Here is a 15,482-nt window from a genome sequence, read left to right on the forward strand (position 1 = left end):
AATAGGAAAATGGTTCATTTCCTTAATTTTATATAGACTTTCTTTATGTTGGGTGAATAACCTTCCTTTCTGTCTTTTTACTTTGGCTGAAGGAAAGGAAAATGTCAGAGGAAAGGCCATATTTTCACGGTTTAGTGAACACCAGAATTAAATGGTTTTTGAAACTGAAAGCGGAGAGGTTAGTGCAAGACTATTTTAGGTGCCACAGGCCTCTCTTATTTGAATCTTTCATTGACAGGATTAGCAAAGCTGCAGAAAAAGGCCTTATGAGGGTCAGCAGTTCTGTGGCTGCAAAGAACCCACAGATGCACAAACAACAGTTATTGCATAAAGTATAAAAAGAGTAATAGTATTTAAATTCAGAATATTTCTTTTATGAAGTATCTCAATTCCTCATACTGAAAGAGTTTCTCAGATGAAGAGAAATCTGCAGATAGAAGGAGGATCTTAGGAGTCTTAACTACCCCTGCTATTTCTTCTCTTTCAAAAGTGTACGAAACATTTTCGCCTCTTACACCTGCAGTAACCTAATAAATTAATATTAGTTTGCCAGATATTATAGGTTGGCCCAATTACCATTCCAACTCCATTTTTCCTTGTCTGCCTCTACCAGAGATTAGAAAAACTAAAACCTACACAGTTCTGGCCAGTGAAATGTTAGTGATATCTACTGTGGTTTCTTGGAAAATTGTGTTTTTCTAGCAGTTTCTGACGCTTGTTCTTTGGCATTCCTTCCTCTTCCTGCTGGAAGGTGGAGTGAGTATGGCCATCTTGTAACCAGGAGGTGATTAGCACATAGTGAAGATTATCTAGGAGGAGAGGGGCAAAGAGACTGCCCTCATGATGGCACTGGAGACTGCCTACCTCTAGACTTCTTGTTATGTAAGAAAAATAAAACTACTAATTTGTTTAAACCACTGTTTTCCAAATTTCTGACACTTGCAGGTGCATACAACTCTAAACTGATAAAAGTAAAACTCCTCCGAAGTAGGGAAGGGGACCCATGGCAAACGAGAATAGTAATGGTGAGTAGAATAAATGCTATAATTCAGCTTATCTAAAACATCTCCAATTAGCATTCTGCCCTCCACAGACCTACAATGTCCATCAACACCTTCAAGTCTTTCTGAATCATCAAATTTCATTCAGTTATAGTTTATCATTATCATATACTGATTCTTTGAATTTATGTGTTAGATGAAAGAATATTCTGCTAATAAAACATTCCTTTTCACATCCATCCCATTTCCTATTGCAGATTGGGCTTCCTGGGAAGCAGACTCTGAGTCAGAAATTAGCATGCAGAATGTTGCTTCTGGGACCAACATGTGAGGAGGAAAGTGGGACTGGTTAAAGGAGAAATCGAATTGTGATGCAGTTGCAACGAAGTCCTCAGCTGATGGGATGGCGAGTTCTCGGACAGCCCTCTGACCAGTCACAGGAGGCGGGCTGGCCCTGGCAGGAGGGTAGTTGTCTTTGGTGAGGCACCCCCAACAGGGCTGAGAGCTGAGGGCTGTCTTCCAGTAGCACTCTGAGTAGCTGAGGCGTAACCTTCATTCCAGAAGGGAGATGGGGGAAGGGTACCCTACATATGTCTCACTTTTAAAAATATGAACTCTTATTCCATTAGTCACCTGAGCAACTCTTCACTTAACAGTCTATTCTCCAGACTTACTGATAGTGGTGAACACACTGGTGAAGCAGAAATAGTCCACAGCATTGAGGGAAAGAAGATGGTAAAGAAACTGCTCTCTTTCTTCTTCACACCGTAGAAAAGCATAACGCTTATAAAGCTTTCTAGAAAAGGGTTAGACAAGCACAAATCAATAGTATAGTATAGTTTTCATTATGTCTTCCATTAAAAGTAAACGCCTGCACTTAGACAAACCATTCGCAAAAACTTTAATGTGGAAAGAACGGACAATTCACAAAAATGAACATATAGACAGTTAATAATATATTTTTAACTTAGTTATTAAAGAAAAAAACTATGAGTTCGTTTTGTCTATCAAACTAATAGATTTAAAAGCGATGACTAGTGCTGACAAGGGTGAGGGGCAACAAACAGCTATTCTGATAGATAATGGGACTGAAAATTTCAGGAAAGCAATTTATTGATACTACTTATTTTAAACCAGTCATATCCTTGACTCATTAATTTTTGCAAGAATAGACATCTTGTGATTATGAGGTGATTAGCACATACTGAGGACTGTCTAGGAGGAGAGGGCAAAGAAGAGCCTGTGTCTGTGATGGCACTGCGGACAGCCTACCTCGAGATTTCTCGTTACTTAAGAAAAATAAAGCTATCGTTTGTCAGCTTATGCAATCTGCTTTGTAAGCACACAGGTCATAGAAACAGAAATGCCTCAAGAGGCAAGCTCTTACTTGGTGAGTGGCTGGTTAGAGAGCAACTGCTTGAGATGCTGGGACAAGAGTTTCTTTTCTAGAGATAATCTTATCCATGCCCGAGCTCGTCCGACATCAGTCTTGATCTCACTCATGTTTTGAATATGCCTAAAGAATAGTAGCAACAGCAAGAATGTAAATACTATACTAAGACTAACCTTGAACTGGAAAAGAACTAAGGGTTACAGCACTTTGCACAGAAAAGTTCTTTTATACTTAGAGGAAGCAATAGGTAATGCATAATTTGTATTGATTAAACTTTCAAAGGTTCCACCTGAATCATGAATTTAGTCCCGCATCAAAATTACCATTACAACACAAGCACGCAGGCAACATGCTAAGATAACGCATTTCACACTCATGTATTCTTTCAGGTTTTATTATGTTCTTGTTTCAGCCTCATAGATACCTGTAAACTGGCACTTGGTTATTCCTGACCCCCAGGAAAAGAAAATAAATAGGCTGAATGTTCAAGTTTTTATTCAAAATACTTGTTCTTTAGTTTACCTAAATATCTGCCACAACTTAAATCCACTAGATTATTTTTCAAGTAGCCCAGGACAACACATGGAAAATATAAAATCTTACTTTCTATGGTATTAGAAGACAAGCTGTACTGCATTAATAAATTAAAATGTCTTAAAAATTTCAATGGCTCAGAAAACTGTGTGGCTACAAAAAAAAAAAAAAAATCTGTGTGGTCAAACCCCTAATGAATATTATATATGTGTGAAGTAGTACTTTGTGAAGAAGTCAATGCTATGCCCAGAGGGACTGAGTTTATCCTCCTAAATGATTTCCCTCCCAAGGGGGAAGAAGGACTGGGAGGAGGAGTAACAGTAACAGCAGTACAGTGAGTCACTGAAGTCTTTGTGATTGTGACCCACCATTCCTTCCTTTGATTTTTTAATGTCTAAAATGACTCATCCTAGCTGTAATAAATATTACAATGAACTCTTTTCTCTGATGATTCTAAGCATTCAGAATAAGGAACAGCCTCCCTATAACACATAAACATATCCTTTCTTTTTTCCTTCCTCTTCCTTTCTCCTTCCCTTCCTCCCCCTCTCTCAAACCCTGGATCTGAGGATTTAGGCCCTTATTCCTCAGTGCTGATTTATGATCAAACACTCTTGATAAACAAGATGTAGAGCATTATATCACATCACACAGATACACTAAAGAGGGGGCATAAAAACAAGTCAGAATGAGGAGATAAAAGAAAATGCTGTTACCATTTTTGTGGGGCTTAGCCAACCTCACCGCACCTCTAAGAAATTTTTTTCAGAATTTTTGAGACTTATTTTATTTTTAAAGGGTTAACACTGTTACATGTGGTCATGAGTGGAGGAAGCTGGTGTCAAGCAAGCCCCCATTAGGCCCTGTTCTTATTGGTGGTGGTGGCAGTGGTGGGGCACTTGCACCCCGAGTGTAAGCCCACGAAACAGCGCTGGCTGTTCCTCAACCCCACTGCCATCTCCCAAATGATGACGCAGCTGACTAAAAGCAACAAAGGGGACATGCTAAGGTATTTACCACTTAAAGTTCAATGGTATTTACACGGTATCCCCGCGAGTACAGTGCCAGGTCAGAGCTCGCCTGATCCAGGAAGACCAAGGTGATTCAAAATGAATTCACTGAAGATAAATCTACATGAGAGCTGATAAGTACTGTATGCTGCATCGCCCTTCCCTACGTAGTCTTTCCACTCTAAAACAGTAAAATCTACTAAAATTAGTTTTATGCTGGCCTTTAAACAATTAGTATCTGGAGCCACTGTAGGTAAAGCATAACAAAACAGAAAATAATCATAAATTGAAAAATTCTATGTTTAAGGAAAATAGGAAGGATTGGAATACATGAAATGAAACTTATTTTATTTAGTTGGCAAATCCTAAAAGTACAGTTTTTTTGTTTTGTTTCTTTTTGTTTGTTTGTTCGTTTTGGGTAGGAGACAAGGGAGTTGGGATGTGAGGCCACCAGACTCTTCTACTCAGGCTCATCTTGTCCGCTGGCATCAGAGAAAGTACTCTGCCTAAAATATTGCCTCCTTAATGTAATTCCTCTGTTCCAGAATCTTCTAAAGCTCACACTATAGCCTGGACTGCTTACTACCCCTCAGCGTCAATGTTTCTTCCTACTGAAAAAATTCCATTCCAAGCAGCTGACTTCTAAGACTTTACAGTCATTACTTGAAGTACTCTCTTCCAGCTTCCCTATTTGATTCTATTCATGTTTCAAATCCCAGCTTTTTCTGGAACGCTTCCTTGACCATGACAGCTTGCAGTGACCTCTCTAATTTATAAAAAACTCTGTAGTCTAATTTGCAATGCCTACTATTTTTATCATTTTCCCTCGGTATATTTTTCTCAGCTTGACGAAAGCTCCCTGAGGACAAAGAGCCCAACACTTCTCAGGAGCCCTGCATCCTTCTTTGTTCCCTGTAAGGCCTAGCACATATTAGGAGCTCAAAAAACTCTGTTGCTTTGTATACCTATATGTAATTTTATTCTTTAAAACAATTTATATGTGTTGTGTTGTTAAACTTTAACCCGAATCTATTAAAATTTTCCTGTGTAGTTATCCCTTTGAATGTTTTCAATTGGAGTAATTTATTATCGGTAACTGCAATGGCATTCAGCATAATGTTACACAAGTATTACTTCCAAAGTAAATCCTGTTAATTCACAGAAAAGCATACAGGGTGTGGTTTAAATAATATTTATTTTTTAACCCTGATACAAAGCTTTCTAATTTAAAAAAGTTTTTGTGCGCTTTGTCTTAATCTGATCATCACAATAACTAGTAAGACGAAGATCATCACTATTCCACTTTAAAGATGAGAAAATGAGACTCACTGAGACTAAGTGACTCACCCAAAGTTACAGATATACTAAGTATTATTCTAGAGGTACTACCCATTTTCTACCAATCACTCCTTCCTGGCACTCACATTCTTGGAGAAGCTCCCCTTCCACAGAAGCAAGAGACACAACTCCAGGTACCATGACCTTTGGCCCTAAGCTCCTAATCCTTCAGCTAGAATGGACTGGATAAGACCCATGTTGAGCCAATCAGATTTTCTCTCTGAAACTGGGAATTAGCATACTGGAAAATCAAGTTTTTACTCAATGCTTAAAATAAGAAAGGATGTTAAAGCCAAGCTTGGGCAAGCGTGTGCACAATAAAGCAGGAAGGGAGGGGAGGGGAGGGGAGGGGTGGGGAGGGGAAGGAAAGGAGAAACAGAGACAATTTGCTTCTAGTGAGACAGAGAAAGTAACCTGGGTCAAGACTACTCCCAGTCCAGCTATAGTTCTTATTCCTGGATTCTGGAAGATAACCTTATATACCTCCAACAAATCCCACTTTTTGCTGAAGCCAGTCTGATTGGGCTTCTGTTTCCCTAAAATTGAATGATTTCTAAAAATGGCAGCATCTAAAAAAATTTGAATCCACATTTCCTGAATCCAAACCTGGTGCTTATTTCACTGTATCACCAATGAAACCCAATAAGTTTATCAGAGATATAAAAAAATTAGCCTATTTTAGTATAAGCTCATATTCTATAGTCATCAAAATTCCTCACAATATTTTTTCCCAGAGGAAACAAAATCAATCATGACTACTTAATTTTAGTATAGAATAAAGCCAGATACTCAGAAGCACATATGTATACATTATTTATTTATAAAGTGACTCACCAATTTACCCTCAAGTAATGTAGTCCCATCTTTATATGCAAATATAATATTTCTAGAATTTACTCAGACAGCCTGTTCATTTGTTTACATATTCAGATTATCTATACTTGGATTATAGAACTCACAATCTCCTAGATTGTATAATGTTCTACTCTGCCTCTCATTAATTATATTTTGTCATTGAGAATAAAAGTCTCAATTGCTAGATGATATGTGCATAGCTACTCTGGAAAGAAACTGGTAATAATGGTAATGCCATGATAATACTCCTCTTTTATATGCAAATAATCTGTACAGTCATTTACTGTGTCCAGCCTTTTTCTTTGAAACAAACAAAAAAAATCATTCTATAATTGACAGTTTGGCGATACTTAGCAACTATGAAGGTCTTGGGATGTTGTCTGACATACTAAGACAAAGAGGACAGCCTTTAGACATGTCTGCCCTAGACTCATTACAGCTGCTGAGCAATCTAGTGCCAAGACTCTTCAGAACTATAAGAACTCAAAGTCCCTAAACTGCCTATGTCTTTGTCTCAAGAGATAAACTTGGGAAGATATAAGGTACTGACAGAGGCTATGTGTCCAATAGACAGCATGGACTCAGGGAGATATACAACTTAAAAAGACAGCATGAAGCAGAGGAAAGAGCGGGACAGTCATGGGCAGTGTTTCTGCAGGGCTTTCCTGAGATGACATCAGTACCATGAGCATGAGGATCACTAGTTTGGAGCTGGAGGATAAGAAGCCTTCTGATTTTAATCCAGCTTCCAGGCGGAGCCTATCTACATCAGTGAAAGAATATCAAGTCATCTTGTTAGGGAAATGATAAATTGGTTTCACTGGCTTCCTGTCCTTACCTGGTCATAGATGACTAGACAAGAGTGGACAGATGACCCAAATTTAGCCCATTATTTTTCCATTTCTCTTAGGTATTTGAAATAAGTCTCTTGGTTAATAAGAGTCTATCTTAGAGAATCTGATTACATTTTGGTTTACTAGTGATTTGGTTTCTGAGATTAGAAAGCTGAAGACTCTAGCATGTCTATGAAGACCTATGGTTATGCATGCCTTAAGAAACTGGAAAGTCATACCCATTAGGATGGCTATTGTTTAAAAAAAAAAACAACCTGGAAAATAACAAGTGTTGGTGAGGATGTGGAAAAATTGGAACACTTGTGCATTACTTGTAGGAATAGTAAATGGTTGCAGCCACTGTGGAAAATGGTATGATGGTTCCTCAAAAAATTAAACATAGAATTACTATGAGATCAAGCAATTCCACTTCTGGGTACATACCCAAAAGAACTGAAAGCAGAGACTTGAACAGATATGTGTACACTGACACTCATAGTAGCATTATTCACAATAGCCAAAAGGTGGAAACAACCTAAATGTCCATTAATAGATAAATGGAAAAATAAAATGTGGTACATACATACAATGGAATGTTATTCGGCTTTAAAAAGGAAGGAAAATGTGATACATGCTATAACATGGATGAACCTCAATAACTTTATGCTAAGTTAAATAAACCAGATGTAAAGGGCATGATTCCCCTTATATGAGGTACCTAGAATAGTCATACATGGGGACCATGATGTAATCCAGGTAAGAAATTTTAGGAGCCTAAAGAGGTCACAGCTCCTTGATCTAACATTCAATGGAATAGGTGAGCAGCAGTTTTATCAAGAATTGTACTTATCAACTCCTAGTTGATAAGCTATCTAACCCTATATATCTATAATAATAGCCCTTACACATTTACTTTGTACCAGGTCCGGTTAAAAAATATATGATTTATTTTGAAATAATTTATTTACAAAAATATGAATGTAGTACAGAGTGTTGTATACTGAGCTTCTGCTAATATCAGCATCTTATGGAACCAGACTATGTTTTTTATGTTTCTATTAAGAGAGCTCCCTCAGTTATAACTATTCCTCTTATGCTGACCATCGAAAGGGATCATAAGCCACACGAGGACAACTACATTTCATCTACCAAGTAATAATGACATTTAAGATATATACTGCTCGCTTCGGCAGCACATATACTAAAATTGGCACGATACAGAGATTAGCATGGCCCCTGAGCAAGGATGACACGCAAATTCATGAAGTGTTTCATATTTTTAAGAAGAGATGAAATAGTGCCATTTGCAACAACATGGATAGACCTTGAGATAATCATGCTAAGTGAAATAAGCTACATAGAAAAAGTTGAAAACCACATGGTATCATGTATACGCGGGATACAAATCTAAAAGCATTAAACAAACATGACAAATAGAGACTCATGGACAGTGGATTAGTGGTTACCAGAGGGAAAGGGGGGAGCAGGGAGGTAGATGGGGTAAAAAGGGTCAAATATGCGGTGACAGAAAGAAATCTAACTATGGATGGTAAACATACTATGTAATATATATATATATATGACTTATTGTTGAATTGTACACTTGAAACTTATTTGATTTTGTTGATCGATGTCACCCCCTTCCCAAATAAATTAATTAAAAAATGCAAGAGAAAAAAAATAATTAAAAATGAAAAAAAGATAAAAATATATAAATTGATTGAGATAACAAAAACCAACATTACTGAACTCTTACTACAAGCCAAGTACTTCTTGAAACTTTTCGCAGTAATAGACTAAGTCATTTAATTTTCATAACAATCCTATAAGATAGATAACTGTTTTTCTCTCTATTTAAGAGACAGGGAATTAAGGCACAGAAAAGTTACAAATATTGCCTAAGGTCGCACAGCTAGTAAGTGGTGAAGCCAGGATGTGTTACTGCTATACTATGCTGTCACTCATCGACGTTATGCTTTGCAATTGCAAGTATCTGACAAATCAAATAAACATCAATTAATATTAATAAAGCAATAAGCCATAAAATAAAAGTTATGTGTTATATCATTCACATTAAACCCACATATTTTAAGAGTTGACTAAGTATTATACCTAAAATGTTTAAAAGAAAAAAGCCTCTGCCTTATTTATTCAATAAACCTTTTTAGATATCCTGATACCTTCTGATGATTTCTAAAACCAGCGGAACTGCAAGTGATAATCCTCAGATTTGCATTTGCTTCAAATTAAATCTACCTGCTAGCAGTTTTTCTGCCAAGTAAGCTGTCATTATTTGCAGATATTTGGGTCTGTATCTGTAGGCTGCAGGTATTTAAGGAGGTTTTAAAAAACTAAACCAAAGAAACTGTAAAATAACTTAGAGATGCTTTAAAACTCTTCTTAGCCACATTTTCTCTTTTGATTTAACATCAGGAAATATATAATAGTATAAAGGTAAAATAAACAAGATTATAAAAATGTTATCTTGAGAATATCAAGCAAAAAACACACATAGCCAGAATCATTTGAGCAAATTAAGTGAAAACCATAAATATTTCAAAGTTATCACCATATGCTAACACACATAACAAATACCTCATGTCTTGGATAAGGGAGACCCTGAGTGTGGGCAACATAACTCCCGAGTCAGATTTTCTTCTTTCTGGTCCCAGGGCAACTATGTCAAAGAATATCAGCAAAACATTAGCAAAATAACAGTAAGGACAAAAAAAAATCCTACCTGGTTTACATTCTACAATTAATACTCTGAAATTACTTTAATAAAAACAAAATTTGAAGACAACAGAAAAACTCAGATTCTTTTCCCAGAATGTTGCTACTTTATTAATACAGTAAACCAGCTATTTTCTTTCTAGTTAATCTGGGGCTGTGTCTGTAAATTTAAAATGAATCACAAAAGCCCACTTAGCAAATAATGCAATGTGTGCAAATTTTGGCCATAAGGGCCAGTCATTTCCTAAAGTTATTCATTCTAATTGCATGGGATAATTACATTAAAACAATGTCTATAAATTAAGCTACTAAGTATGTGAATCATCTCTTGGCTCATGAATTGCAATCACACAATTTCCCTATATAGCAGGTCTTTGAATAACATTGTTTCATTATAACATCCATGAGATGCCATAGGAACCTAACTCTTGTTTATATCAAGCAGCCTGTGGTAAAACTGGTTTCATCATTTGTCAGTTCTCTTAAAGTCACACAACCTGTTGAGGATGTCAAGTGAGGACTTACTCTATCTACCCTATCTCTATCTTACTCTATCTAAGAGTTTGAGCTTTCTATCCTATCTTACTCTAAGAGTTTGAGCTTTCTAGTCTGGTTTAAGTTTCTACTTCAAAGTTCAGAATCCAAACTACAGTATGTATATCATGCAAAGTAAGGACCGTAAATGGACATTTAGAAGTATAATGTCCATGAGTCTCTTATGAAGCCTGAATAGCTAACATTTATAAAAGAAGGAAAGATTATTCTCTTACATAGCAATGGGTAAAGAAATCAATTACTGGCTAATGTATTGTAACTGGAGTGTTCAATCTCATTTTGAGATGGCTATGGAGTTTTGTGCTCTTTATTTCTATTTTCCCATCTGTGAGTGAAAATTAAATTGCACTATCACACTGACCAAATATAGTTGATCCCTGAACAACATGAGTTTGAACTGTGAGGGTCCATTTATATGTGGATTTTTTTCAATAAATATATTGGAACATTTTTTAAGATTTCCTTACTACCATGAAGCAATTGCATTGATTACACTAGGCTATCATAAAGCAATCATATTGTTGCTTCTTTGTTATCAATGCATGAATCGTTATACCTGTAAATAAGTATAAATTTCTTTTTCGCATTTTTTCATTTTTGATGTCTAGTGTTAGTAATACGTATAACATCTACAGTGTTTTGTATAAGACGGTATTGATGTAGGTACTGACAGATGATTCATCTTGTAAATAAATGATATAAATTTAAGGTATTGATAAATACAATACAGTACTGTAAATGTATTTTCTCTTCCTTATGATTTTATTAATAACATTTTCTTTTCTCTAGTTGACTTTATTATAAGAATATGGTATGTAATATATATATCATACAAAATATGTTTTAATCCACTGTTTTTGTTAATGGTAAGGCTTCCGGTCAACAGTAGGCTATCAGTAGTTAAGTTTTTGGGGAGTCAAAATGTATACGTGGATTTCTGACTGCACGGGGTGGAGATGTTGGCACCCCAACCCTGCGTTGTTTAAGGGACAAACTGTACATCAGTACTGTTAGAATTTAGGATGTGATTAAACCTGTATTTTCTCAGTTTTTAGATCCATTCTACTTTGGTGGGCTACATTACAACACTAGAACACAAATATCTAGTTGCAGCTGGCACTGAAGGAAGACAAGACAGGGAACATTTTGGTGTGTATAAGGATCTACACGTTTTTGGTGCTTGGTGAAAGAGGATGTGCTGACACTTGGCAGATATAAATGTGTACTGATGGGGCTGCTACGACAAAGGAGATGTGGCCAGGCCAACCTAAAGGAAGTTCTCTTATCTTTTAACACTTCTGCATCTTTCTTATTTACAGCCTATTTTTCACTTTAGATTGACAGCAGTATAGCTTAATAGTTAAGAACATGGCTTTCTTAAACCCGACAGAGAACCTAACAGCTCACTGACTCTGGACAAGTAACTTAACCTCTCTGTGGTCTGCTATCTCATCTGCAAACTGGGAACAATAACAGTACCTACCTTATTCAAATTGATGTAAAACACTTAGACTAGTGCCTGGCACAAAGTAAGTTCTCAATAAACAAAATAAAATTTAGCTTTAATTTTGCCTCTGTGTGAAATCTTTCTTGACTATTCTCTCTGCCCCAGGCACACTATTAGATATTTCCTCTAATAGGACCTATAAAACTGAATGTCTACCATAAACTTACCATAATTTAACATTTCTATTATTCCTATGAAACTATATGCCTCTTGAGGCTCAGCCATATCCTCTTCCTAGATCCTCTGGGCTAACAGAGGGCTCATACTATGTACTTGCTCAACAAATACTCCCTGAGGAAGATAAGACTATGTAGAGCCAGATGGCAGAAGCTTAAAAGACAAATTAGAAATTTGCAGAGATCCTAGGGAGGTAGGAGAGACTTTGAAAAGAAATGATATGCTCCTGAGTACTTTCCAGTTAGTCAACTAGAGTGATAGTGTGATGGTGTAAAAGAAATAGGGATATGAGCTAGAAGTTATTCCAAAGGCCAGTGTGTGGGATGAACTAAGACAAGTGAAGTGATAGTGTGATGGTGTAAAAGAAATAGGGATATGAGCTAGAAGTTATTCCAAAGGCCAGTGTGTGGGATGAACTAAGACAAGTGGAAGTCAGAGAGAACAAAGAGACTAGGCAGTAGCAGAAAACATAGGACTTAACGACCAATATAAAGGGTAAGCAAGACCCAAGAGACAAAAACAGCATTAAGTATGTATATAATATGTTTTACACAGATTACCTTATCTAATTATAACTTTCCTAATCTTAATTTTGCAGATGAAGAAAGTGAGTTTCAAAGAGGTTAAGAAACTGGCTCAATTATATATATTCATTAAAATGGGCAGAGTGTTCTGATGTCATGTCCAGTGGGCTTTCTGTTACATTACGGATGACTTTCTAGCTTCTCAGTTTGATTGCAAGAAAGGTGCTGATGCCATTAAAAAGACGGAGAGAGAAAGCCTGATAGGGACAGAAGAGAGAGGTGCTGAGATAATGAGCTTGTTTTAGGAGATGATGAGTCTGAAGTCCCAATGGACCATCAAAGATGGATGTCTAGAACTAGGGCTGGAGACAGAATAACCTGCTAATGGGACAGTTGGACGGTGACATTAGAGTAGAGAATAGTTGTTATGGTTTGAATTACGTCCTCCAGGAAGATGCTGAAATCCTAACCGCCAGTATGTATGAAACTGACCTTATTTTGAGACAGGGTCATTGGAGGTGATCGAATTAAGATGAGGTCATTAGGATGGACCTAATCTATTGTGACTCGTGTCCTTATAAAGAGGGGACATTTGGACACAGAGACAGATGTGTGCAGGAAAGGAGATGTGAAGACACAAGGAGAATGCCATCTATAGGCCAAGCAATTCTTGAGACTAACAGATGCTAGGAGAAGAGGCACAAGACAGATTCTCCTTCATAAGCCTCAGAAGGAATCACCCCTACTAACGCTCTAATTTTGGACTTCTACTCTTCAGAACTATGAAACAATAAATTTCTGTTGTTCTAGCCACCCAGGTTACAGTACTTTACAGCAGCCTCAGGAAATAAATAAGGTAGTTTATTAGAGACTCTGGAGGGAAATTTATAAACTAGTTAAACGTCTACTTCTATTCCTATTTCTTAATCCAATATACTTAAAAGCAATAGGCTACTTACTCTTTCAATAAAACACTTGTGGATTAATACTTAGCCACAAGAATTCTCTTTATATATCTGTCTGATCCAGGGCTACTGCATGGGAAGTGAATTTACAGAGGGCAAAGACTGTATAAATTGTTTTTATAAAACCATCTATTGTTTATAGGCAAGAAAGTTAATTAATAGAAAATTTCTGATGAAGATAAGATGACTGAGTGACTCAAAATTCTTGGGCTAGATTTGGAATAACCACTCAAAAGCGGCATGTCTACCCTTTTCTGCACTCTACCCCACCTCCTGCCAATTGATTTAAAAATTCATTTAAAGTTTAGTGGAACCTTGTCTGAGGATGCAAGTTTTAAAAACAACACCTATGTCTAAGCTGGCCGACATCTTTAAAAATAGAAACGTTCAGGTAATATGTCAAGAACGGTCTTCTTTCTAGGATCAATTTCTTTCTGAGATCCTTTCTCTGAAATAGGACTTCAAACTATTAGGTGCAGTAACTTGGTCAAAATTTCACTAGGTCAAAATTAAGATAGTCCGAAAGACATGGAGGAAACTTAACTGCATATTACTAAGTGCAGGAAGCCAATCTGAAAAGGCTACATACTGTATGATTCCAATTACATGACATTCTGGGTAAGGCAAAACTATGGAGACAGTAAATAGGTCAGTGGTTGCCAGGGGTTAAGGGAGAGGGAGGGCTGAATAGGCAGAGCACAGAGGATTTTTAGGGTGGTGAAAGTATTCTGAATGGTACTATAATGGGGGCTACATGTCATTATACATTTATCTAAACCCATAGTTCAAGACCAAGAGTGACCCCTAATGTAAACTATGGACTTTGGGTAATCATGTGTCAATGTAGTTTCATCATTTGTAAGAAATGTAGCACTTTGGTGGGGGATGCTGATAATGGGGAGGCTATTCACATGGGGTGCAGGGAGTATATGGGAAACCTCTGTATCGTCTGCTCAATATTGCTGTGAACTGAGAACTGCTCTAAAATATAAAGTCTATTTAAAAAAATTAAGATAGTCTACCCTGCTATGGTTCTTTCACTAAGACTTTTTTCCATTTTTCCATTTTTCACTTTTCCATTTTTCTGCAACCCTTAACATGTCTCTGACTCCTGCTTAGTGTTGCTTGAAAGAACAGTAAGGATCTAGCCTCATCCTGGCTGTATTAAAAAGAGCAGTGTTCAAGCCCACTATAACTCTCTAAGGACTTACAGAATCTTTCCTTAATATAAAAATGCAGACTGTTTACTGACATTAATTAGGAAGCTTAACAGTTGGCAAACAAAAAGCATTTTTTGAAAAACCAAACCAAACCAAACAAACCACCCAGATTTAAAAGCAGAAAAATCAATGAACTGCTAATTTCTGTATAATTAGAACAAGTTTCTCAATAACGAAACAATTTATATTTAAACTGATGTTTTCACATATATTTCCCATTGTCATATTTTTAAATCATAACCTCATGGGCTGAATCATCAAAAGTGTTAGAGCAATATTTATAAAATCCATCCCTCCAAACAGACAATACTTTCATTTCCAAAGCTACATGGCTTACCTTAACCTTACTTAGCTTGTGTTCATTCTTATTTCATTAGCCCTTCATCAACACTTGACGATGCTGCACAGTGAATCAATGAGTCGTTGACACATTTGGTATTTCTTATCTTTGACTTCAGAGTTTTGCTGGTCCCACTACTGACTGACTGACTGAAGGCCACTGAAAACAGCTGTGTTTCTGGTCCCTGGTTCAACATTTGACCAGCCAAAGCCATGAAGCTGCTGGTGTTGCCCAGCAGCTGCTCACTCTAACAGCTGGACATTCTCGCATGCATCACTTGGTGCAGGAGCCAATGTGTCCACCTCCCTGCTTTAACCAAGTATGGATTTCCAACCTTTCAACCTACAAGCAGCTATGTCTTCCAAGGAATTTATTTTTTCTAATCAGGATAAGCTACTTCGGTTACGGTCTTAAAGTCTGCAACTTTGGTTATGGTCTTACAGGCTGAAAAGCTACATATTTTAAGAATACCATTTTAAAGTGTTAAAGACTGTTTC

General features: G+C 36.8%; 1 protein-coding gene and 1 non-coding gene across 2 annotated transcripts in view; one reads left to right on the forward strand and one right to left on the reverse strand.

Moving 5' to 3' along the window:
- DENND5B (DENN domain containing 5B) overlaps positions 1–15,482 on the reverse strand; it is a gene marked incomplete at its 5' end in the record, with an annotated part of 139,755 nt that overhangs the window by 15,673 nt on the left and 108,600 nt on the right. Inside the window, 3 exons of the mRNA XM_011363175.2 lie at positions 1,676–1,797; positions 2,389–2,517; positions 9,560–9,641. Coding sequence (XP_011361477.1) covers positions 1,676–1,797; positions 2,389–2,517; positions 9,560–9,641 — 333 coding nt within the window. The remainder of the gene's footprint in view (positions 1–1,675; positions 1,798–2,388; positions 2,518–9,559; positions 9,642–15,482) is intronic.
- LOC111741846 lies at positions 8,142–8,245 on the forward strand. Its single transcript, XR_002781107.1, has one exon. It is a non-coding gene; the product is annotated as a U6 spliceosomal RNA (small nuclear RNA).

The sequence above is a fragment of the Pteropus vampyrus genome, unplaced genomic scaffold (assembly GCF_000151845.1).
Source record: "Pteropus vampyrus isolate Shadow unplaced genomic scaffold, Pvam_2.0 Scaffold82, whole genome shotgun sequence".
NCBI lineage: Eukaryota > Metazoa > Chordata > Mammalia > Chiroptera > Pteropodidae > Pteropus > Pteropus vampyrus.